Source organism: Pan paniscus, chromosome 19 (genome assembly GCF_029289425.2).
Source record: "Pan paniscus chromosome 19, NHGRI_mPanPan1-v2.0_pri, whole genome shotgun sequence".
NCBI lineage: Eukaryota > Metazoa > Chordata > Mammalia > Primates > Hominidae > Pan > Pan paniscus.
The window spans coordinates 26,570,001-26,593,059 of record NC_073268.2 but is presented as its reverse complement, the minus strand read 5'-3'; the positions used below and the strand labels follow the sequence as shown (position 1 = coordinate 26,593,059).

General features: G+C 44.1%; 1 protein-coding gene across 3 annotated transcripts in view; it reads left to right on the top strand.

Moving 5' to 3' along the window:
- SOCS7 (suppressor of cytokine signaling 7) overlaps positions 1-23,059 on the top strand; it is a 54,930-nt gene that overhangs the window by 6,018 nt on the left and 25,853 nt on the right. The window contains exons 2-7 of one of the 3 annotated variants that reach the window (XM_003846066.5): positions 5,141-5,205; positions 8,182-8,286; positions 8,738-8,839; positions 9,717-9,847; positions 11,307-11,475; positions 21,088-21,216. In XM_003846066.5, coding sequence (XP_003846114.4) covers positions 5,141-5,205; positions 8,182-8,286; positions 8,738-8,839; positions 9,717-9,847; positions 11,307-11,475; positions 21,088-21,216 — 701 coding nt within the window. The remainder of the gene's footprint in view (positions 1-5,140; positions 5,206-8,181; positions 8,287-8,737; positions 8,840-9,716; positions 9,848-11,306; positions 11,476-21,087; positions 21,217-23,059) is intronic. The other 2 variants (XM_034942004.3, XM_034942005.3) reach the window with 2 other exon arrangements.

Here is a 23,059-nt window from a genome sequence, read left to right as displayed (position 1 = left end):
GAACTCCTGAGCTCAGGCAGTCCGCCCACCGCAGTCTCCCAAAGTGCTGGGATTACAGGCGTGAGCCACCACGCCCAGCTGACTCCATCTCTTTAAAAAGAAAGAAAGAAAGAAAGAAAGAAAGAAAGAAATGGGCCCAGCAACTAATCAGGTTTCTGTTCTGGGGAACTGGGCTAGGGCTTATAACACACATATGTTGGAATTCAAAGAGCTGGGCTTGATGCCTGTGGTCCTCAGTGTAATCTAGCATTGCTATTTCAGGAAAACCAGTGGAGTTCCCATGTCTGTTTCTCATATGTTGAGTTGATTGCCTTCCTTTGGATTTGGTGAGAGATCTAATTTGATCTGACCATTTTGAATCATCACGTAATACACACTTGGTTGGAAATAGGTACCTTGTTCACTTTTCAAGATTTGTTTTTTACCAAGTTAACAGATGAGGCTATTACTGGCTGTCTTCATGGTAGTGAGGTGGAGAAATGGAGGACGGTTCTGTAGTGGTTTCCTATCTATTTATTTGGGGGGGGGAAACAAAATATAGAGTTCTGGAAAGAGAGGCAGGCTGCTTTGGCATCCATTTGGGGCCCTGCTGTCGTGGACAGGCCTGGCAGACGTGAGAAACTTTTTTCACTGTATCCTTGGGTCTTCAGGTCTAAAGGGATCTTTTTGAGTAATAACATGACATGCTGAGAGCAAAATGATTTTATGGTGTGGCGAGGAAGTTCTGATTTTATGTTTGGGTTTTGGGTCCACACACTGTTGATCTTTTTAACTATTTTTTCCATGAAGTGGTTGTGGTTGGCAGCTCTCCTTTAGAACGAACTCCTGGGCTTAAAAAAAATTCTCTGTCCATTTGAGTCCTGTGCAGTGCTTCTCACTCCTTAACATTCTCTCTGCCAACATCGTTTCTAAGGTTTTAGACCTTGGACCATGCCTCTTGGCTTTTCCCTGGAAGTTCCCTCTATAGGTTCTTTAGTTGGTTTATGATGGAGTTTTGGATCTGACCTTGCTGCACAGATGTCTGTGTATTGGAACTAAAAATGAACACATGGTTTTTGTGCCTGTAGCACATGAACAGACACTGGCTTATGACGTGTTGGAAATGGCACAGGCTGGCTGACTTGGCACCGTGTGCTTTAGCAGGGGCAGAGGTACATTAGAGCCGTAAAATCTGGTATTTGGACATCCTAGTTTGGAAGTTACTTTAGAAAAGGACATGTGTAAATCTTAGGGCATCAGTACAGGAGATTTATGGGCAAGATAGGTTATTATTATTTCATTGTTTTTATTTTAGGTTTCAAGGAATTTGAAAACCAGCCAATGGTTACATCTATGTGTTGTTGTTCTGTCTAGTCTAATGCTTTTAACTCCTTTATCCCATAAATCTGTTGCAGTACAGTTAATAATTTGCAGGGTAGAAATGGACAGAGGCATCCTGTTTTTTTGTTACCTACAGCATAGGCAGTAATTTAGCTGACACAAAGGACTGCTGGCCTCAAAGACCTTTGCCTAAGGCCTGCTGCCCTGTCCTTTTCAGTCACCTGAAGCACAGCCCACCAAATGCTATTCTGTCCCACCCTACTCCTCCAGTCTTTGTTGCTGCTAAGATGAAAGTGGTCTACTGGCAAAGTTAGAGGGGTATAACTTTGCACCCTAATGCTTTTTGAGGTGATCTGGGGAAGAATAAATAACATGGGAATGTAGTATAGAGGGTTAGTTTAAAATGTTATCTGAAATTCCTTTATTCATATTGCTCTCCAAAATATAGTGTGTCAGCTTAGAATGGCCTTTTATCATTCCAAATGGTTCATGTATACAAAAGGGCATATATAAAGTGTATGTCTTTGAATAATAATAAAATACAAATATAGGTATCCATCACTAAACTTAACAAATAGAATGTTATCAGTACCTTTGAAGAGTGTTGCTTTCTAATTACATCTTACCCCTCCCCCAGGTAACCACCATCCTCAATTTTATGTATTAGTATCTTGCTTTGTTGTTGTTGTTTTTTTTTATTGTCATCTAGATTGGTTTTTTCATGAATGACTGCCATTAGAATGCTCTCAGGATCCTTGAGACAGATACTGCTTTGGGTTTGTAGTTAGGCTTGTCTCCCCAAAGAGAGAAAGAAGCATGCATATTTATTAGTAGCCTTTTAGCCTCCTAGACTTTAGACCTTTTACCTTTCCAAGCATCCAGCCATGAGGCCCCCTTATTTGCCAGGAAAAACCATTCTGGCACTCTCGAACAGCTCTCCCTGGATTCAGATGTTTTTCTTTTTCTAGATCCTAGAAACTATGATTTTTCTTCTTCAAAATGCCGGGGGTGGGGGAGAAGATGAGCTGAAGTGAGAAGGCCTCCGCAAGATGTGTGCATTTGGGTCCTGCCGTTCTTCAGTGCTTGGCACTGAAGAGACTCGTCCCCAGCATGGGCAGATGGCAGAGTAATGCAGCTTCCTTTGAAAAGAGGCAAACGGCCAAATGGCTGAGGTGTGAACCTTTTGAAAGGCCAGTGCTTCAGGTTTCTACTTGCTGGGTTTAATGTTGTACCCACAAGTTATCAAATAAAAATCAGCTTGGAAGCTCTTCAGCAGTCCTGAAGTTCATGTCCAGTGGAATTAACATTGCATTCCATTCCTCTGGATTTTTGGAACTAAGCTGCAGTCATGAGCCACTTTTATGAGCAGAGAAACTGTGTGGCCGTATCTTATTTTTATGTAGCCACCTCTCCTGTGGGTGCTGTGGGTGGAATATTCATAGTGAGCGTGATCATCAGACCCCTCAAGTATGGAAGAGGTTGCCAAGGGAATGTAAAGCTAGGTCAGGAGAAAGACGGACCAGGGTTTCAGCTCTTTCTGAATAAGATCTTCATGGTATGGTTTTAGAATTTTGTTTGAGGTGAATTCTGAGAAGCTCAGACATCAGTGTTAAAACATAAATGCATAAATATCTTCTGAAGTCAAATAATTTAAAATAGAATTTCATTTTGGATTTTCTTTGCTTTTGCCCCTCTCTATTGGTGCAGTTTATAGTTGAAAAGAGTTTAAGTTCTATTTAGACCTTTGGGTAAGAGTATTTTTGGAAGGTGAGCCAGCTATAATGCTAGGAGACAGGCACCCAATTCTGCGGTAGGATTTTCTTTAAGTCTGTTTTACTGTTTTATATATATATATATATATATATATTTTTTTTTTTAATTTTTAATTAAAAAAATTTTTTTTTGAGACAAGGTCTCTGTCACCCAGGCTGGAATGCAGCGGCTCAATCATGGCTCACTGCAGCCTTGACCTTCCCAGGTTCAGGTGACCCTCCCATCTCACACTCCTGAGTAACTGGGACTAGAGGTGTGCACCACCACGCCCAGCTAATTTTTATATTTTTTGTAGAGACGAGGTTTCATCATGTTGCCCAGGCTGGTCACGAACTCCTGGGCTCAAGCAATCTGCCCACCTCAGCCTCTCAAAGTGTTGGGATTACAGGTGTGAGCCATCGCACCGGGCCTGAGGTATAATTTATATACCGCAAAATTTACCCTTTTAAGTGTCCAGCTCTATTAATTTTGACAAATTTATATATAGTCATCATAACTTCTACCATAATCAGCATGTAACATATTTCTTTTTCTTTTCTTTTTTTTTTTTTTTTTTGAGATGGAGTCTCACTCTGTCACCCAGGCTGGAGTGCAGTGGTGTGATCTTGGTTCACTGCAACCTTCACCTCCCGGGCTCAGGAAATTCTCCTACCTCAGCCTCCTGAGTAGCTGGGATTACAGGTGCATGCCACCATGCCCAGCTAATTTTTGTTTAGTAGAGATGGAGTTTCACCATGTTCGCCAGGCTGGTCTCGGGCTCCTGACCTTGTGATCTGCCCACCTTGGCCTCCCAAAGTGCTGGGATTACAGGAGTGAGCCACTGTGCCCAGCCAGCATATGGCATATTTCTTTTATTTTTTTATTTTTATTTTTTATTTTATTTTACTTTATTTTGAGACAGAGTCTCGCTCTGTCGCCCAGGCTGGAGTGCAGTAGTGCGATCTTGGCTCACTGCAAGCTCTGCCTCCTGGGTTCACGCCGTACTCCTGCCTCAGCCTCCCGAGTAACTGGGACTACAGGCACCCGCCACCACACCCGGCTAATTTTTTGTATTTTTAGTAGAGACAGGGTTTCACCGTGTTAGCCAGGATGGTCTTGATCTCCTGACCTTGTGATCCGCCTGCCTTGGCCTCCCAAAGTGCTGGGATTACAGGCGTGAGCCACCGCACCCGGCCAGCATATAGCATATTTCTATTACCTCGACAAGTTCAGTAATTCTGAGGTGAGTTTTTTTGGTTTAACACACTTCTGGCCATAATGTCTTTGTTGGAGTCTTTTGAGTTTCTTTCATTTCTTGCTGAAAAGCCACTTGAAAGTGTGGTAAGAAGTGAAGTTATCTTTGGTATATTAACCAAAAGATCTGGGTTTTCAGACTGGTTCCCTGAAACAGCATCAAGAAGTCATGGGGAGGGCTGTGTGAGTGGCAGCTCAGAGAGATGAATGGGCCCTCTTGGATGCTAGGCAGAGCCCCTAATCTGAGGAGGCCCACTTGGTAGCTGATGGCTTTGACCCATGCCTTGGGGCAATTGTGCAGAAATCAGAGGTCTTCAAGGTTGAAGACTGCACATGCATCCTGCAGTGCTATTCTCAGGTCAGAATCTGTTCCTTGGTTCACTTTGGGATGACCTATCCTATAGGCAAGCCCAGAGGGAAAATTTGCTCTGAGCTGGTGCCTGTTCAGGTTAAGAGCCCTTTTCTTGGCTCCCAGATGGAAATTAGCTCTGCATCAGACTTCCTTCCTCTTGAAATGGACTTGCTAATTACCACTCAAGGTGTTTTACTCTTTTAATGTACTGGGTATGGTGAGCTCCAAAGGGATTTCTCATTGCTTTGTAGGTTGGTGAATTCTGTAGCCAAATCTATTTAAGGAATTGCCTTAATTATTTCATTCTCCCCCTTTATTTTATGCTTTATTACAAGAGTGTTGCTGACAACGACTAGGGTTTGCTTTATTTCTCAGTGCATCTGGAACTGAGTGTTGTGGTGACTTAAATGCGTATGTGTTCATTTCTCCCCTCTATTCTCTCTCTGCTTTCTCACTCCCTAGGAAACCCAAGTTGACAAGAACTCAAAGTGCCTTTTCTCCGGTCTCCTTCAGCCCCCTGTTCACAGGTAAGGGTAATATCTTTCTCTCTTCTGACATCTGAAAACAGGGGCGTTCTGAGACCTGTTGGGAAACACTTACAGATGCATCACAGGGAGCTGTAGGCGTGTCTGCAGTTATTTCCTTCATTCCATGCTTAGTGGGTTTGGGGTGAGGCTATTTTTATGGTATGGAATGTGTTCTTGACTTTGGATGCTTTATAGTTGGAGGTAAAGGCTGCTTGTTGGTAATTAGGTGGCCTGGGTGGCCCTAGCAGTTATGCAGTGCTTAGTTCAGGGTCATCACATATAAATTAAAACTAGGAATTACAAATTTATGGGCTCACAGTGCATAAAAGACTCTCTAGAAGTCATACAATTTCTGTCTCTGCTTCCAAGGGAGTTCATAGGTTATCTCATAAAAATGATCCATGATTATCTGGTCTATTTTTAAAGACTTTTTTGGGCAAAGGGGATTACATGAGCTCTTGTCTTTTTAGGGGCTTGCAGTTCCTGCAGCTGTTAGAGTTCTATATTGTATCTAATTTAAGTCTGCCCTCTTGCAGCAGGGAACACAGTTGCTAAACTAGGAAGGCTGTAGAATCTCCTTTGGATGATGGGTAACTGCCTTCTCGTTTCGTAGGGAGCTTTTTCAGAGAGGGAGACCTTCTGTTATGTCAGTCACAGGTGAAGCTCCTGCATGAATAAGCTGTAGAAAAGTGGGGCTTTGCCCATGTCTCAGAAACTGAGTACTTTTCACTGGTTGTGACTGAGAAGCCTTTAAAAAAAATCCCAATCTCAAACTCCTTTGGATATCATGTCCCTCAAAAAGGTGATTGGAAGACTTACGATTTGGGAATGGATGCTTCCAGGAAAATGTTAAGCAGGCCAATGAGACTTGCAGCTGGGTAGACTGCTGTGAACTGTCAAAACAAGTGAATTGGTACCTGTATAGGCATCTACTGTAGTGGAGAAGGAGGTCTCTGTTCTTACCCAAGCCCAGAATTAAAAAATCTTATCTTGTGATACCATGTCTTTCTAGTTAATAGATGTTTCCTCATTAAAGTAAGGAACATGGCTTGGTCACGGTCACGGTGGCTCATGCCTATAATCCCAGCACTTTGGGAGGTTGAAGTGAGCAGATCATCTGAGGTCAGGTGTTTCAGACCAGCCTGGCCAACATGGTGTGAAACCCCGTCTCTACTAAAAATACAAAAAATTAGCTGGGGCATGGTGCCGCACGCCTGTAGTCCAGCTACTCGGGAGGCCGAGGCAGGAGAATCGCTTGAACCCGAGAGGCTGAGGTTGCAGTAAGCAGAGATTTTGCCACTGCACTCCAGCCTGAGCGACTGAGCCTCTGTCTCAAAAAAAAAAAAGGAACACCACCTACATTTGTAGTTTGAGGTTCAGGTCAGCCTCAGCCCTCTTGAATGACATCCTTTATGTTAAGTGCTCTACCAATAGTCTAGACTTCTCTGGCCTGTCAGGAAATACACTTGTCTGGCTCCATTGCATTGCTCTGGGCAGCCAGGCTCTCAGTTACCAAGCTGTATGGTGAGTCTGGTACCAGCTTTCTAGAACTTCCACTGATGACTTTTGTTTATTTTTGACACAGGGCCTCACTTTGTCTCCCAGGCTGGAGTGCAATGGTGCAGTCTCAGCTTACTGCAGCCTCGACCTCCTAGGCCCAAACGATCCTCCCACCTCAGCCTCCAGAATAGCTGGGACTATAGGCACGCACCACCATACCTGAATAATTTTTTTATTTTTGTAGAGACGGGGTCTTAACGTGTTGCCCAGGCTGGTCTTGAACTCCTGAGTGCAAGTGATTCGCCTACCTTGGCCTCCCAAAGTGTTGGAATTACAGGTGTGACCCACTGCACCTGGTCTCACTGATGACTTTTAGAAGAGCTTTTCTGTTTATCTTAATTAGTATTCAAGAGCTTTGTAAAATAACTGTGTATTTAGGTTCTGAAAGCCCAGTTTCCTTTTGGCAGATATTGGTCACCTCATTTTCTTAACGGGGAAACATTAAAAATACTAGCTGAGGGGCTCATTCAGCCCTGAATTAAAAAAAAGGTGTTGGAAGGAACACCCTAAGGGCTAAATTAGAGAAATCCTGAGTTCTGACCTGTGGATCAGGCCTGCCAAAATAACCGTATTCCTGGCTATCAGCTTGTGTTCATATTAATAAAATACCTTTCATCCTCTCGTGACTCAAGTGGAGAGGGAATAGACAGAGTTGGGTGGCAAGGAGTATTGTATATGGCAGGGAACAGAACTGCATGACATGCTGGGAAGAAGAGAGGCCATGTGCCTCCTCCCACCAAGTTCCTATGGAGAAGCTGCCTCTTAGATTACCTGACTTTTGTCTGACTGTGAAAGTAGTTAATTTTTAGGACTATAAATTGTACTTTCAGCCTTTGTAGCCTCAGCTGTTAAGAACAGATATCTTATTCAGGTAGATTCTCTTATGTGTGAATACTCTGGAAAATCAAGATATGGACTGCCCTCTAGGAAGAAGTTAGGACTAACATTGGGAACTTTATCTGCATTCAGCTTACCGTGCAGTTCTTAGGTTTTCTGGCCCTTGCTTTCCATGTCTGTTTGGGCATATAACAAGCCACTTGGCTTGCTTCCTAAGGGAGAAATTGATACACAATTCTGAAAAAATAAATGGTATGGGTTCTATTGGATAAAGAAGACCCCTTGTTTGAGGGTACGTTGTAAGTCAGTGGCAGAACCAGAATTAGATGGTTTTTCCACTGTCAGTCCCATGGTTTTGTCCTAAAGAATCCTTGACCCTTAACAGGGCAAAGGAATGATAGAATTTAAAAATTGACTTCCTGGTGTTGGGGTGATTTCAGCCCTGGGGGCATTAGGTTTTGAGCTTTCTGAGAGCAGCAGACCCCCAGCCTCGCCTGCTTGCCCTTTGCTTCCCTTTGCTTTCTGCATCAGCTTTGGGCAAGGCGCTTCTGTAACTTGCTTGCTCCATGAATCCCTCAGGTGAAACTGTGTCGCTTGTGGATGTGGACATTTCTCAGCGGGGCCTGACCTCTCCACACCCTCCAACTCCCCCTCCTCCTCCGAGAAGAAGCCTCAGCCTCCTAGGTATAGTTTCTTCCCCTCTCCGCCTTCTTGCCTAGTGGGAGGGTGAGCTCCAGGGACTTGTTCTTTGCTGGGGGCCGACCACGCTTCTGGGTTTCCGATGATGACTCAATTATTTCCCAGCTCTTTCTCAGCACCCCGTCATCTCCCTAAGCAATTAAATGGGTCTCACCCGCATGCTGTAATACTTACTATGCATATATTAATTCAGTTTACATTTATCTTGCCTTGAACCCACTGCTATTGGGCTGCATTAGGAATATCCTTACTACCCTGCTTTCCAAAAGCAAAACAGAGTAAGATGATTGTTGCCCTCTGTGCAAAAAGACTGGGTGAAGGTTGGGCCATCCTGCCCCAGAGGGCAGCCTGATAGTCCTTCTCCCTCTCCTCTGCCTTCAGCGTGCTCATTCTGTGCTCACATTTCTGAACCTCTTGCTTTTGTTCTCTCTTCTAGATGATATCAGTGGGACGCTGCCTACATCCGTCCTTGTGGCTCCGATGGGGTCTTCCTTGCAGTCTTTCCCCCTACCTCCGCCTCCTCCACCCCATGCCCCAGGTTAGCTTAGTTTAGAGGCAAGACTTGTAAGAGTTGGGAGTACAAAGTGATACTTTCTACCATAGAAGGATGGGAGAAATCTATTTATGGAAATAACAGCTTAGTAGAAAGTTTAAATCTTTTCCCCTTGGCTGGACCAGACTCCTTAGAAATGAGGCCGAGAACTGGTTTTCCTAACCCGTTTTCTTTATGGAGGTCAATCTGATTTTTGTTAGGGATGGAAGACTACTGAATTTTTCATCAGTCTTTGATGCTGAGACTGTTTTGCAATCCTTGAGTAGATATCACTTAAGAAACTGCCTTAATTTCAGGATAGTGAAGTTTAATATGTTGGTGGTTTTCAGCATTCTATGGTTTTTCTAAGCCTTTAGTATTTACTGCAGCCTTGTAAATAAGTACCAAGCATTTAGCAGCCCATACCTGCTTTGCCAGCTTACAGTACCCAAGGAATAAAATGAATGAAATCAGCATTCTTTTCTACTTGCCTGGCAAAATCATTACTCTTCCTGGGCAAGTAAGCGAGTCACTATTTCCAAGGCTGCCTTATCGGCACTTCACTTCGAGGTGGGAGAAGTTGGAATCGCTCTAGGCTGGTGAAGCCCCTGAAGTAGTCACCTTAGTAAGGTTAGTGAGCAGCTCCCCTCCCCCTTTCTTGGGGTCAAGTGCCCCCACCCATCCTTCACAGCTTACACAAGCCCACACAGCTTTTTGTTCCAGCCCATCCAGCTCTTTCCCACTGCTTTGGCTTCTACCCTTTCCAGCTTAGCTTCTAATGCCTTGCCCTCTTCAGTTAGCATCCTCTGTTTTTGGGGGAGGGTCTATTTGTGGTTCGGAGCAGTGAGGGTAAACAAGTGACCACCGCTGTCTTGCCCTGCAGATGCATTTCCCCGGATTGCTCCCATCCGAGCAGCTGAATCCCTGCACAGCCAACCCCCACAGCACCTCCAGTGTCCCCTCTACCGGCCTGACTCGAGCAGCTTTGCAGCCAGCCTTCGAGAGTTGGAGAAGGTAGGTGGTACCTAAGGACTGGCAGGTCACTTCTCCTCCCATTAGCTAAATTCTGTATTCGGACACACCTTTATTTATGTGTTTATTTATTTTTAGAGACAGGGTCTGGCTCCGTTGCCCAGGCTAGGGTGTGGTGGCGTAATCATAGCTCACTGTAGGCTCAAACTCCTGGGCCAAAGGATCCTTCTGCCTCAGCCTCCTGAGTAGCTAGGACTGCAGGCATGCACGACCAAGCCCAGCTAAAATTTATTTATATTTTTTGTAGAGACTGGTCTTGCTGTTTCCCAGGCTGGTCTTGAACTCCTGGGCTCAACATGATCCTCTTGCCTCTGCCTCCCAAAGCTCTAGGATTATAGGCGTAAGCCACCACACCCAGCCCCTGTTTATTGTTTTTAGAGGAAGAATAGTTTACTTGCTTCCATATTTACAGTGACAAAAACAGTGTGCTCCTGCTATTAGTTCCATGAGATGTAATAAAATTGAATTTGGGGAAAAAATTTGGACATGATAAAGGTTGTTGGAGAAATGTTTTACATAGTCTAAGCTGATTTTGATAGATTAACTGACCCAATTCCCTCTTCTTTTCTTGGTAGGGTCTTTGGTAACAAAATTGTAGAATTATTATTGTTTTTTGTTGTTGTTGTCTTGTTTTGTTTTTGAGACTGAGTTTCGCTCTTGTTACCCAGGCTGGAGTGCAGTGGCGCAATCTCGGCTTACTGAAACCTCCGCCTCCTGGGTTCAAGCAATTCTCCTGCCTCAGCCTCCTGAGTAGCTGGGATTACAGGCGCCCACCACCATGCCCAGCTAATTACTGTATTTTTAGTAGAAATGGGGTTTCACCATGTGGGCCAGGCTGGTCTTGAACTCCTGACCTCAGGTGAGCCACCTGCCTTGGCCTCCCAAAGTGCTGGGATTACAGGTGTGAACCACTGCGCCCAGCCGTTTTGTTTTTTGTTTTTTTGTTTTTTTGACACAGAGTCTCACTGTGTAACCCAGGCTGGAGTACAGTGGCGCAATACCAGCTCACTGCAACCTCCACCTCCTGGGTTCAAGCGATTCTTCTGCCTCAGCCTCCTGAATAGCTGGGATTACAGGCATGTGCCACCAAACCCAGCTAATTTTTGTATTTTTAGTAGAGATGGGTTTTCACCATGTTGGCCAGGCTGGTCTAGAACTCCTGACCTCAAGTGATCCGCCCGCCTCAGCCTCCCAAAGTGTTGGGATTACAGGCATGAGCCACAGCTCACGGCCAGAATTATTATTCTGTTACTTTGGAGGGCTAAAAGTATAGTGAGCCTGATGTTCATTGCTAATGGTTGAGACACTTGTAAGTGGCTTTTACCTATTGAAATATTTTGGAGAGAATGCAGAGGGTTCTCCCATGTTAAGATAGATTGCACTGAAAACTTTGACATTTCTCTGTCCTGATAACTAGTGGACTGCTTCTTGTCTTTGATAGTGTGGTTGGTATTGGGGGCCAATGAATTGGGAAGATGCAGAGATGAAGCTGAAAGGGAAACCAGATGGTTCTTTCCTGGTACGAGACAGTTCTGATCCTCGTTACATCCTGAGCCTCAGTTTCCGATCACAGGGTATCACCCACCACACTAGAATGGAGCACTACAGAGGTAAGAGATGCTGGTAAGAGAGGCTTCTTCCCCCCTTGATTTGCTCTACCTTTGCTGTCTGACTTTTTTGTGGAAGAGATTCATAGGAATGGAACTACAAATAGGGGAAAAATTATCTTAGACTCAGTTGAATATTGATATGAGCGCTGATTTCCGTCACTAGAAGAAATGGAGGGGGTAGGGAAGGGAGAGTAAGGGTTCCATTTAAAAGTCTTGTCAGCAGCATCTTGTTTCCTAAATAGGAGGGCCTGAACAAAACTGTTGGAGAGGCTCCCGAGAAATGAGCCGGTAAAACTCTTTAGGTAAAAGGAAGAAAGAACCTAGGACCATTAGGCAAATTCTCACAAGCTTTGTTTGTAGTTAAACTTATCACCTAGAGATATTTTGTTAAATCACGTATACAAAGAGGGTGAATTTAGTGTTGATCCTGTAACTGTTCTGTTCTGAATTTCTTTCTTTTTTTTTTTTTTGAGACAGAGTCTCGCTCTGTCGCCTAGGCTGGAGTGCAGTGGTGCGATCTCAGCTCACTGCAACCTCCGCCTCCTGGGTTCAAGTGATTCTTCTGCCTCAGCCTCCTATGTAGCTGGGATTACAGGCATGTGCCACCAGGCCTGGCTAATTTTTGTATTTTTAGTAGAAACAGTGTTTTATTCTGTTGGCCAGGCTGGTCTCAAACTCCTGACCTCAGGTGATCCACCCGCCTCGGCCTCCCAAAGGGCTTGGATTACAGGTGTGTCTGAATTTCTTTGTCTGATAGTCACTTTCTCCCAGGCAGCATGGTGATAATTTCTTCTTTTTGTCAATGTTGTAGTCTCTTAGGAAATATTCATTAAAATGTTGAGAGTTTGTGGGATCAACATGCTTTAGACTATCTGCCATTCTCCTAGTGGTACCTCTTCCTTTGTGATCAGGTGGTACTTCATGTGCCAGTCATGCCTAGAAGCCGACTTGTTAAACACAGCTCTCTGGATTGACTTTGTATCAAGACATTCTGTATCTAACTTGGGCCAGAAACTTGTGATGGTCATTGTTTCTGAGGCTGGGTAATACATCCTTTGTCAAAATACCTGTGTATGCTACAAATTGAAAAAGCATAGAGAACTTTGGTGTGTTTCAGGGACTTGCTTCCCATCCCTCACAATCTTACCATGGTGGTCAACCTTAAGTGAATGCTCTGAGACATTGCATCTGAGGTAAGAGCCTCTGTCCTGCCTCTTCTCAGGCCCCACAGCATCTTCCCCACTCAGCCCACACTGCATCGGGTTCTCTTGTGAGGCAGGAAGTAGCTGTTTAGGTCAGCATAGCTTTGTCCATGGTTTCCTCTGTACCCACTTCTACCTTAGAGATAACACGAAGAGAAAGGAACTTCAATCCAATGACCTGGGAATGAATTAGATAACTAGGTGGGATAGGTGAGGGGGACTGCCTCCTGTTCTGCTGTTTGTAAAAACAAAAACACACAAGGAAAAAAACAAAATGTGAAGCGGAGCATTTCAGAGTGAAGTATTTTGTTAAACCTGTTCAAATGACTAGGCCCTGGGAATTATAAATAAATACTTGACCTTTAAGTTCTTGATAGGTGAGATGCCAGGAATAAGAGGTCTTTCAAATAGTTCTCCGATTACTTTTTTTTTTTTTTTTTTTTTGAGTTGGAGTCTAACTTTGTCACCCAGGTTGGAGTACAGTGGCGCGATCTCGGCTCATTGCAGCCTCCACCTCCTTGGTTCAAGCAATTCTTTTTTTGTTTGTTTTTGTTTTTTTTGAGACAGAGTTTCGCTCTGTCACCAGGCTGGAGTGCAGTGGTGTGATCTTGGCTCACTGCAACCTCCGCCTCCTAGGTTCAAGCAATTCTCCTGCCTCAGCCTCCCATGTAGCTGGTATTACGGGTGCCCGCCACTATGCCCAGCTAATTTTTTTTGTATTTTTAGTAGACACAGGGTTTCCCCATGTTGGTGAGGCTGGTCTTGAACTCCTGACCTCGTGATTCGCCCGCCTTGGCCTCCCAAAGTGCTGGGATTACAGGCGTGAGCCACCATGCCTGGCCGGGTTCAAGCAATTCTTGTAACTCAACCTCCCAAGTAGCTGGGATTACAGGTGTGCACCACCACGCCCAGCTAATTTTTGCATTTTTAGTAGAGACAGGGTTTTGCCACGTTGGCCAGGCTGGTCTCGAACTCCTAGCCTCACGTGATCTGCCTGCCTCGGTTTCCCAAAGTGCTGGGATGACACGCGTGAGCCACCTCACCTGGCCACCAGTTACTTTTTGTTAAAGGGACTTTGCTTCCTTGAATAAGTAGAATTTCTTTTTTTTGAGACGGGGTCTCACCCTGCTGCCCAGGTTGGAGTGTAGTGGTGAGATCACGCCTCATCGTAGCCTCAGCCTCCCAGGCTCAAGTGATCCTCCTATCTCAGCCTTGCTAGTAGGTGGGACTAGTGTACATCACCATGCCCAGCTAATTTAAAAAAATTTTTTTAGTAGAGACAGGGTCTCACTATGTTGCCCAGGCTGGTCTTGAACTCCTGGACTGGAGCAATTCTACTGCCTTGGCCTCCCAAAGTGCTGGGATTATAGACATAAGCCACTGTACCTCGCCTATAACCGGAATTTTTTTTTTTTTTTTGAGACAGAGTCTTGCTCCATCGCCCAGGCTAGAGTGCAATGGCGCGATCTCAGCTCAGTGTCAACCTCTGCCTTCCAGGTTCGAGCTATTCTCCTGCCTCAGCCTCCCAGGTTGCTGGGACTATAGGCACCCACCACCATGCCCAGCTAATTTTTGTATTTTTAGTAGAGACGGGGTTTCACCATATTGGCCAAGCTTGTCTCGAACTCCTGACCTTGTGATCCGCCTGCCTTGGCCTCCCAAAGTGTTGGGATTACAAGCGTGAGCCACGACGCCCGGCCTTATAACTGGAATTTTTAATGGAAACCTTGCGGGCCTTTCCGTTACCAGTTTGCAGTGGAGCATTTGTCTTTGTCTTTTTTAAGTGATACTGTAAGAGTAGGTAGAGAGACTCAAATCTGCAGTTCTCTTGACTGATTAGTATCCCTTTTTTGTGTTTGTTTGTTTGTTTTGTATTGTTTTTTAAAGACAGGGTCTGGCTCTGTGCCCAGGTTGGAGGGCAGTGCCACGATCTCGGCTCACTGCAGTCTCCACCTCCTGAGTTAAAGCGATTCTCCTGCCTCAGCCTCCTGAGTAGCTGGGATTACAGATGGGTGCCTCCATGCCCAACTAATTTTTTTTTTTTTGAGATGGAGTCTCGCTTTGTTGCCCAGGCTGGAGTGCAGTGGCGCGATCTCAGCTCACTGCAAGCTCTGCCTTTTGGGTTCAGGCAATTCTCCTGCCTCAGCCTCCTGAGTAGTTCCTGGACGCGTGCCACCATGCTCAGCTAATTTTTGTATTTTTAGTAGAGACGGGGTTTCACCATGTTGGCCAGGTTGGCCTCGAGCTCCTGACCTCAGGGGATCTGCCCACCTCAGCCTCCCAAAGTGTTGGGATTACTGGCATGAACCACCATGCCCGGCCGGGAAGGGTATTTTTCTGTGTTGTCCAGGTTGGTCTTGAACTCCTGAGCTCAAGTGACCTGCCCACCTCTGCCTCCCAAAGTGCTGGGATTACAGGTATGAGCCACTGTGCCTGGCCGTTTTGTGGTTTTTTTTTTGTGTGTGTGTGGGTGATTCCTTTGGAATCTGGTGCTTCAGTTTTTTGAGTTTTTTCTTGTTTTATTTTTTTAAGTCATAGGAGTTCAGATTCCCTTTTCCATTTGGGATTTTAAGGTTTGAGGTGGGATCTTTGTAATATGTTGGCGTGGGGTTTTAAAGTTAAAGAAGGAAAGACTTAGATTTCTATTTTTTGCACTCAACACGCACTTGAATGAATGAGACCCACAAAACTGCTGTTCCTGTCTTTCCTCGACTATTCCATATGGTCTCTAAGAAGTATATACAGTTGACCCTTGAGCAACCTGGGTTTGAACTGCGCAGGTCTGCTTATACATGGATTTTAAAAAGTAAATATATTGGAAAATTTTTTGGAGATTTGTGACAATTTGTAAAATCTTACAGATAAACTGTAGCCTAGAAATATCAAAAGAATTAAAAAGGTATGTTATGAATGAATAAAATATATGTGGATACTAGTCTATTTTAACATTTGCTACCATAAAATATATACAAATCTGTTATAAAAAGTTAAAACTTTATCAAAACTTATGCACACAAACCGTACATGGCACCATTCACTGTTGAGAGAAATGTAGACAAATATAAAGGTGCAGTATTAAATCATAACTGCATAAAATTAACTGTTACATACTGGATGTACTACTGTAATATTTCATAGCCAACTAACTCCCTGTTACTATTGTGGTGAGCTCAAGTGTTGCAAGTATCTGCTTAAAATGTGTGACGCTAGTCATCACCATGTGAGTGTTTATCTCTCCAGCTAATTGTGTATCACAGTAAAAATTGATCTCTCATGGTTCTTGTATAGTTTTCATTGTGTTTAGTGCAATACAGTAAACCTTGAGTAATACTATGGGACCCACTAGTGCCACTAGTGTTGCTGGAAGTTCTCCTAAGAGGCAGAGAAAAGTTAGAACATTACAAGAAAAATTGCTCAGTTTGTACATAGTTTGAGGTCCACAGCTGTGGTTGTTCACCATTTCAAGATAAGTGAATTCAGCATAAGGACTGTTGTAATAAAAGAAAAAAGGCTGGATGCGGTGGCTCACACCTGTAATCCCAGCACTTTGGGAGGCCGAGGCGGGCGGATCACATGAGGTCGGGAGTTCGAGACCAGCCTGACCAACATGGAGAAACCCCATCTCTACTAAAAATACAAAATTAGCCGTGTGTGGTGGCGCATGCCTATAATCCCAGCTACTCAGGAGGCTGAGGCAGGAGAATTGATTGAACCTGGGAGGCAGAGGTTGTGGTGAGCCAAGATCGTGCCATTGCACTCCAGCCTGGGCAACAAGAGCAGAACTCTGTCTCAAAAAAAAAAAGAGAAAAGCAAAGCATACCTATAGATAAATATGATTTAATAAAAAGTAAAGTCATTATATGACAACTTAAAGCAAGAGGAAAGTGAAAGAACTAGAGCTGGAGAAGTTAATGCCGGCAATGGATGGTTTGATAATTTTAGGATGGTTTGATAATTTTAGGACAGTTTGACTTGAAAAATGTCATGATAACAGAAGACGTAGCTTCTGCTGACCAAGAGGCAGCAGACAGGTTCCCAGACACCATGGGGAAAATCACTGAGGAGAAAGGATATCTGCCTGAACAGGTTTTTAATGAAGATGAAAGTGCCCTATTCTGGGGAAAAGAAAATGCCACAAAGGATATTTATTAGTAAGGAAAAGAAGTAAGAACCAGAATTTAAGGCAGGAAGGGGTAGGCTGACTCTTTGGTTTTGTGCAAATGCAATTGGGTTAATAATCAGGACTACCTTTATCTATGAAGCTACAGTCTTTTGGTTGTACAGCAAGAAGGCATGCACAATGAGAACCTTTTTTTCTGGATTGGTTTCATCAGTGCTTTGTCTCTGGAGTAAGGAAGTACCTTGCCAGTAAGGGACTGCCTTTAAAGCTCTTTTGATATTGGTCAATGCCCCTGGCCACCCAGAACCCCATCAGTTCAACACTGAAGGTGTCAAAGTGGTCTGCTTGCCCCCAGACGCAACGTCGCTAATTCAGCCTTTAGATCAGGTGGGTCATAAGGACCTTTAACACTCATTGCACTTGGTACTCTATGCAAAGGATTTTAAGTGCTGTGGAAGAAGACACCGATAGAACATCATGAATGTCTGGAAAGATTCCTCCATTGAAGATGCCATAGTTGACCGGGTGGAGTGGCTCACGCCTGTAATCCCAGCACTTTGAGAGGCCAAGGTGGGTGGATCACCTGAGGTCAGGAGTTTGAGGCCAGCCTGGCCAACATGGCGAAACCCTGTCTCTACTAAAAATACAAAAATTAGCCAGGCCTGGTGGCACGTGCCTGTGATCCCAGCTACTTGGGAGGCTGAGGGAGGAGAATCGCTCCAACTTGGGAGGTGGAGGTTACAGTGAGCCAAGATTGCTTCGCTGCACTCCAGCCTGGGCGACAGAGTGAGACTCTGTCTCAAAAAAAATGCCATAGTTGTTGTAGAAGAAATTGTGGGCCAGGTGCAGTGGCTCATGCCTGTAATCCCAGCACTTTGGGAGGCCAAGGCGGGCAGATCACTTGAACCTGGAAGTTAGAGACCAGCCTGGGCAACGTGGTGAAACCACATTTCCACAAAAGATACAAAAATTAGCTGGGCACTGTCATGCGTACCTGTAGTCCCAGGTACTCGGGAGGGTCAAGGCTGCAGTGAACCGTGATCATGCCACTGCACTCCAGCCTGGGCAACAGAATAAGACCCTGTCTCAAAAGAAAAGAAAAAGTTGTGAAAGCCATCAAGCCCAAAACAATAAATTACTGCTGAAGAAAACTGTGTCCAGAAATTGTATGTGACTTCATAGGATCTGTGACAGAGCCAATCAAGGAAATCATGAAAGAGATATGGCAAAAAAAAGAAGGTGAAGGGTGAAGGATTTCAAGATAGGGATCTTAGAGAAATTCAAGAACTCATAGATACCACATCAGAGGAATTAACTGAAGGTGACTCGATGGAGATGAATTCTTCTGAGTCAGTGCCAGATGACGAGGAAGAAGACGTAGAAGAAACAGTGCCAGAAAACATTAATGTCAGGCAATCTGGCAGAAGGGTCGAGGTTATTTGAGACTGCTTTTGAGTTATTTTAGACTTGGACCCTTCTATGATATGGGCACTAAAACCAAAGCAAATGGTAGAAGAAGAATTGGTACCATATAGAAACATTTTTAGAGAAATGAAAAAGCAAGCCTGAGTGTGGAGGCTCAAGCCTGTAATCCCAGCACTTGGGAGGCCAAGGCAGGAGGATCACTTGAGGCCAGGAGTTCAAGACCAGCCTGGGCTGGTAGCTTCAGCTATTCAGGAGGCTAGGGCAGGAGGATCACTTAAACCCAGTAGTTCAAGGATGCAGTGAGCTGTGATCATGCCACTGCACTCTAGCCTGGGTGATAGAGTGAGACCCTGTTTCTAAAAATAGAAAAAGCAAAAAAAGTCAGACAAATTATAACATTTCCATAAATTTATACCATGTGTGCCTTCCTCTCCTGCTTCCCCTTCCACCTTCTCTACCTCTTCTACCTCTGCCACCCCTGAGACACCCCCCTCTTCCTCTTCCTCTTCCTCCTCAGTCTATTTGGTTTGAAAACAATGAGGATGAAAACCTTTATGAAGATCCACTTTATGATCACTTTATGATGATCCACTTCCATTTAATGAATAGTAAATATATTTTCTCTTATTTTCTTAATAGTGTTTTCTTCATAGTATTCCTTTTTCTAGCTTACTTGTAAGAATACAGTATATAATACATATCACATACAAAATATATGTTAACCGACTGTTTATATTATTGGTAAGGCTTTCAGTCAACAGTAGGTTGTTAGTAAAGTTTTGGGGGAGTCAAATGGATTTTTATATGTGGATTTTTTATTTTGGTGGGGTTGAGGAGGATGTTGGGCCATTGGGATAGGGTTCATGCTCCCCCCCACATTATTCAAGGGTCAGTTTATGTACGTAAATTGGTCATTCCTCACTGAAAGGTCATTAATAGGTTCTTGGAAACTGACTTTAAGCAAAATGACGTATAACAAAACCAATTTTTTTTTTTTGAGACAAAGTTTCGCTCTTATTGCCCAGGCTGGAGTGCAATGGTGTGATCTCGGCTTACTGCAACCTCTACCTCCTGGGTTCAAGCAATTCTCCTGCCTCAGCCTCCCGAGTAGCTGGGATTACAGGCATGTACCACCATGCTTGGCTAATTTTGTATTTTTAATAGAGACGGGATTTCTCCATGTTGGTCAGGCTGGAGTAAAGACCAAACTTCTAAATAAAGACCAAAACACTTCCAATATTAAACAGTGAAATATATGTAAACTATACACACATGTAAGAAAGATTAATGAAAATAAGTTAGGTAATCATTTACCCAAGTATTCCAGCTCAGGATCACAAGTGGCCGGAGCCTATCCTGGCAGTTCAGGATGCAAGGCAGAACAACCCTGGACAGAACACCATTCCATCGGGGTGCATATACCCACACACCCACACTCAGACTGGCACAGCTTAGCATGCCATTTCACCTTAGACGCACATCTCTGGGATATGGGAGGAAACCAGCATACCCAGAGAAAACCTGTGCAGATGTGCAAACTCCACACAGACAGTGGTCCTGGCCGGAAATCAATTTTTTTTTTCTTATCAAGGTTACAAGGAAACAAGCATGGTGGCTCACGTTTGTAATCCCAGCACTTAGGGAGGCCGAGGCGAGTGGATCACTTGAGGTCAGGAGTTCGAGGCTAGCCTGACCAACGTGGTGAAACCCTGTCTTTACTAAAAATACAAAAATTAGCCAGGCGTGGTGGCAGGTGCCTGTAATCCCAGCTACTCAGGAGTCTGAGGCGGGAGAATCACTTGAACCCAGCAAGTGGAGGTTGCAGTGAGCCAAGATCACGCCACTACACTCCAGCCTGGGTGCCAGAGCAAGACCCTGTCGCAAAAAAAAAAAAAAAGTTATAAGGTAACAACACTGAACAAAATGTTATTCAAAGACCTGCTTATATGTGTACACAGTCATACACTGTTTAGCAACATTTTGGTCAATGATAGACTACATATATGACAGTCGTCCCATAAGATTATATTACTGTATTTTTACTGTAGTTTTTCTATGTTTAAATGTGTTTAGGTACATGAATACTTACCATTCTTTAGAGTTTCCTCCAGTATTCAGCACAGTAACATGCTATACAGGTCTGTAGCCTAGCAGCAATAGGCTGTACCACATAGCCTAGGTATGTAGTAGGCTACACCATCTAGGTTTGGATAAGTACACTCTGATGTTCGCCTAATGATGCATTTCTCTGAACATATTCCTGTCATTAAGTAATGCATGACTGTACCTATACTTAATATACATAATAAGTACATCTATATAGAGAGAGGAAGTCTGTGATTTAAAGATTAATGTTCATACTCAATGAAAAATTTTATATCATTTTTTCTGATTTGAAATTATTAAAGGTTGAGTATCCCTAATCTGAAATCCAAAATGCTTAAAAATCTGAAACTTTTTGCACACTGACATGATGCTCAAAGGAAATGCTCATTGGAGCACTTTGGATTTCAGAGTTTTGGATTAGTAATGTTCAACTGGTAAGTATAATGCAAATATTCCAAAAATATGAAAAAATCCAAAATCTGAAACACTTCTGGTCTCAAGCATTTTGGATAAGGAGTACTTAGCTTGTATTTACTTAACAAAAACCTTGTAAGACCTAATTTATGTCTTACAAAAGGCAACATCTTTTTACAGTTAACTGTGAGATAAGCAGGAACAGGTAGCTTCAGAGACCTTTGAGCCAGCTTGCCCCCAAACTGCCCTCCCAAAAGTGAGAATCATAGTTAAAATATTCAAACCAGCCTCTCATGTCTTCTGAAGTAAGTTTTAAAATTTTTACTTCTTAATTTTCCATGGCAGGAACCTTCAGCCTGTGGTGTCATCCCAAGTTTGAGGACCGCTGTCAATCTGTTGTAGAGTTTATTAAGAGAGCCATTATGCACTCCAAGAATGGAAAGTTTCTCTATTTCTTAAGATCCAGGGTTCCAGGTAAGGCTGTACTTCTGTTAATTATTTAACTTAAGTTGGGTATGATCCAGTTTAGTGTCAAAAAACACCATCCCCACAAAAGGCCACGGTTAAGCTTTTTTTCCCTGGCTGTTGTAGCCACCACTCCTCTTACAGAGTCCCATGGTTAATCCCCTGCCTTTGTACATTAATCTCTCAGCATACTGAGGAGGAATCTTTGCTTCTCTAACCACGTGAATGAGAAAACTGCTTCCACCTCTGATGTCCAGGCATCATGTGAACATTTGACATTTGGAGGTATCCCTGATCTAGGCATCTCAACATTTATAAGTGAAGCAGAAAGATGAGAGCTCTCAGGTCCTACCCATAGGAACGGGGAAGGTAGGAGAATGTTTACCAGAAAGGCAGGGGCGAGCGTCAGTGGGGCTCAATATGGCTAGGTGTGGTGGCTCATGCCTGTAATCCCAGCACTTTGAGAGGCCGAGGTGGGAGGATTGCTTGATCCCAGGAATTTGAGACCCCATCCCTTAAAAAAATAAAAAATTAGCCAGGCATAGTGGCACATGCCTATAGTTCCAGCTAGTTGGGAGGCTGAGGTGGGAGAATCACTTGAGCCCAGGAGGTCGAGGCTTCAGTGAGCTGTGATCATGCCACTGCACTCTAGTCTGGGTGATAGAGCAAAACCCTGTCTCCCCCAAAAAAGAAAAAGTAAGGGCCAAATCCAGTTGCACATTGCACTCTGTTAGGAAGTATCTGCTGTGGGTTTGCCCATGTTGTACTAAACTTGCTGCCGAATAGTAAATACTTTGTTTTGTATCTTGCCATCCCTACCATTGATGAATACAAGACCTCTCTCCATTTGGGAGCACTGGGCAGTTGCTATCCTTGCTGGTGTGATTGTATAGTCTTCCTGCCCACTAAGTTAGGGAGGTGTCTGTATAATCTGTGGAGGGCAAGAGGGGATTGTTTGGAGCAATCTGCCTTTATAGTGTTGGGTAAGACAAAATGACACGGACATTAATATGAGGAACTTGTAAGATGCAAACAACTTAAGCCAGGCATGGTGGCTCACACTGTAATAATCCCAGTACTTTGGGAGGCTGAGACAGGCAGATTGCTCAAGTCCAGGAGTTCAAGACCAGGCTGGGCAACATGGTGAAACCATGTCTCTACAAAATACACAAAAATTAGCCGGGTGTGATGCCAGGCGTCTGTAGTCCCAGCTACTTGGGAGGCTGAGGTGGGAGGATCACTTGAGCCTGGGAGGCAGAGGCTGCAGTGAGCCAAGATTACGTCACTGCACTCCAGCCTGGGTGACACAGCGAGACCCTGTCTCAAAAAAAAAAAACAAACAAAAAAACAAGACAGGGGTTGGTGGCTCACACCTGTAATTCCAGCACTTTGGGAGGCTGAGGCGGGCAAATCACCTGAGGTCAGGAGTTTGAGACAGCCTGGCCAACATAGTGAAACCCCGTCTGTACTAAGAATACAAAAATTAGCCAGGTGTGGTGGCAGGTGCCTTGTAATCCCAGCTACTCAGGAGGCTGAGGCGGGAGAATTGCTTGAACCTAGGAAGCGGAGGTTGCAGTGAGCTGAGATTGCGCCATTGCACTTCAGTCTGGGCGACAGAGCCAGACTCTTTCAAAAAAACAAAAACAAAAACAACAAAAAAGAAACAACTTAAAATGAGAACTTCATGCTTTCCCATTGAATCAAATTAAGATTCTTGAACAGAACCCCTAGAAATTGCTCTAAACTGTAGGAGCTCAGGGGAGCCTCTGGCAGAAGACTAGGAACAGGTTGAGCCAGGTGACAGGAATGTTTCTTGTAATCTTGGGGATTTGAATAAGGCATGACAGGGTGT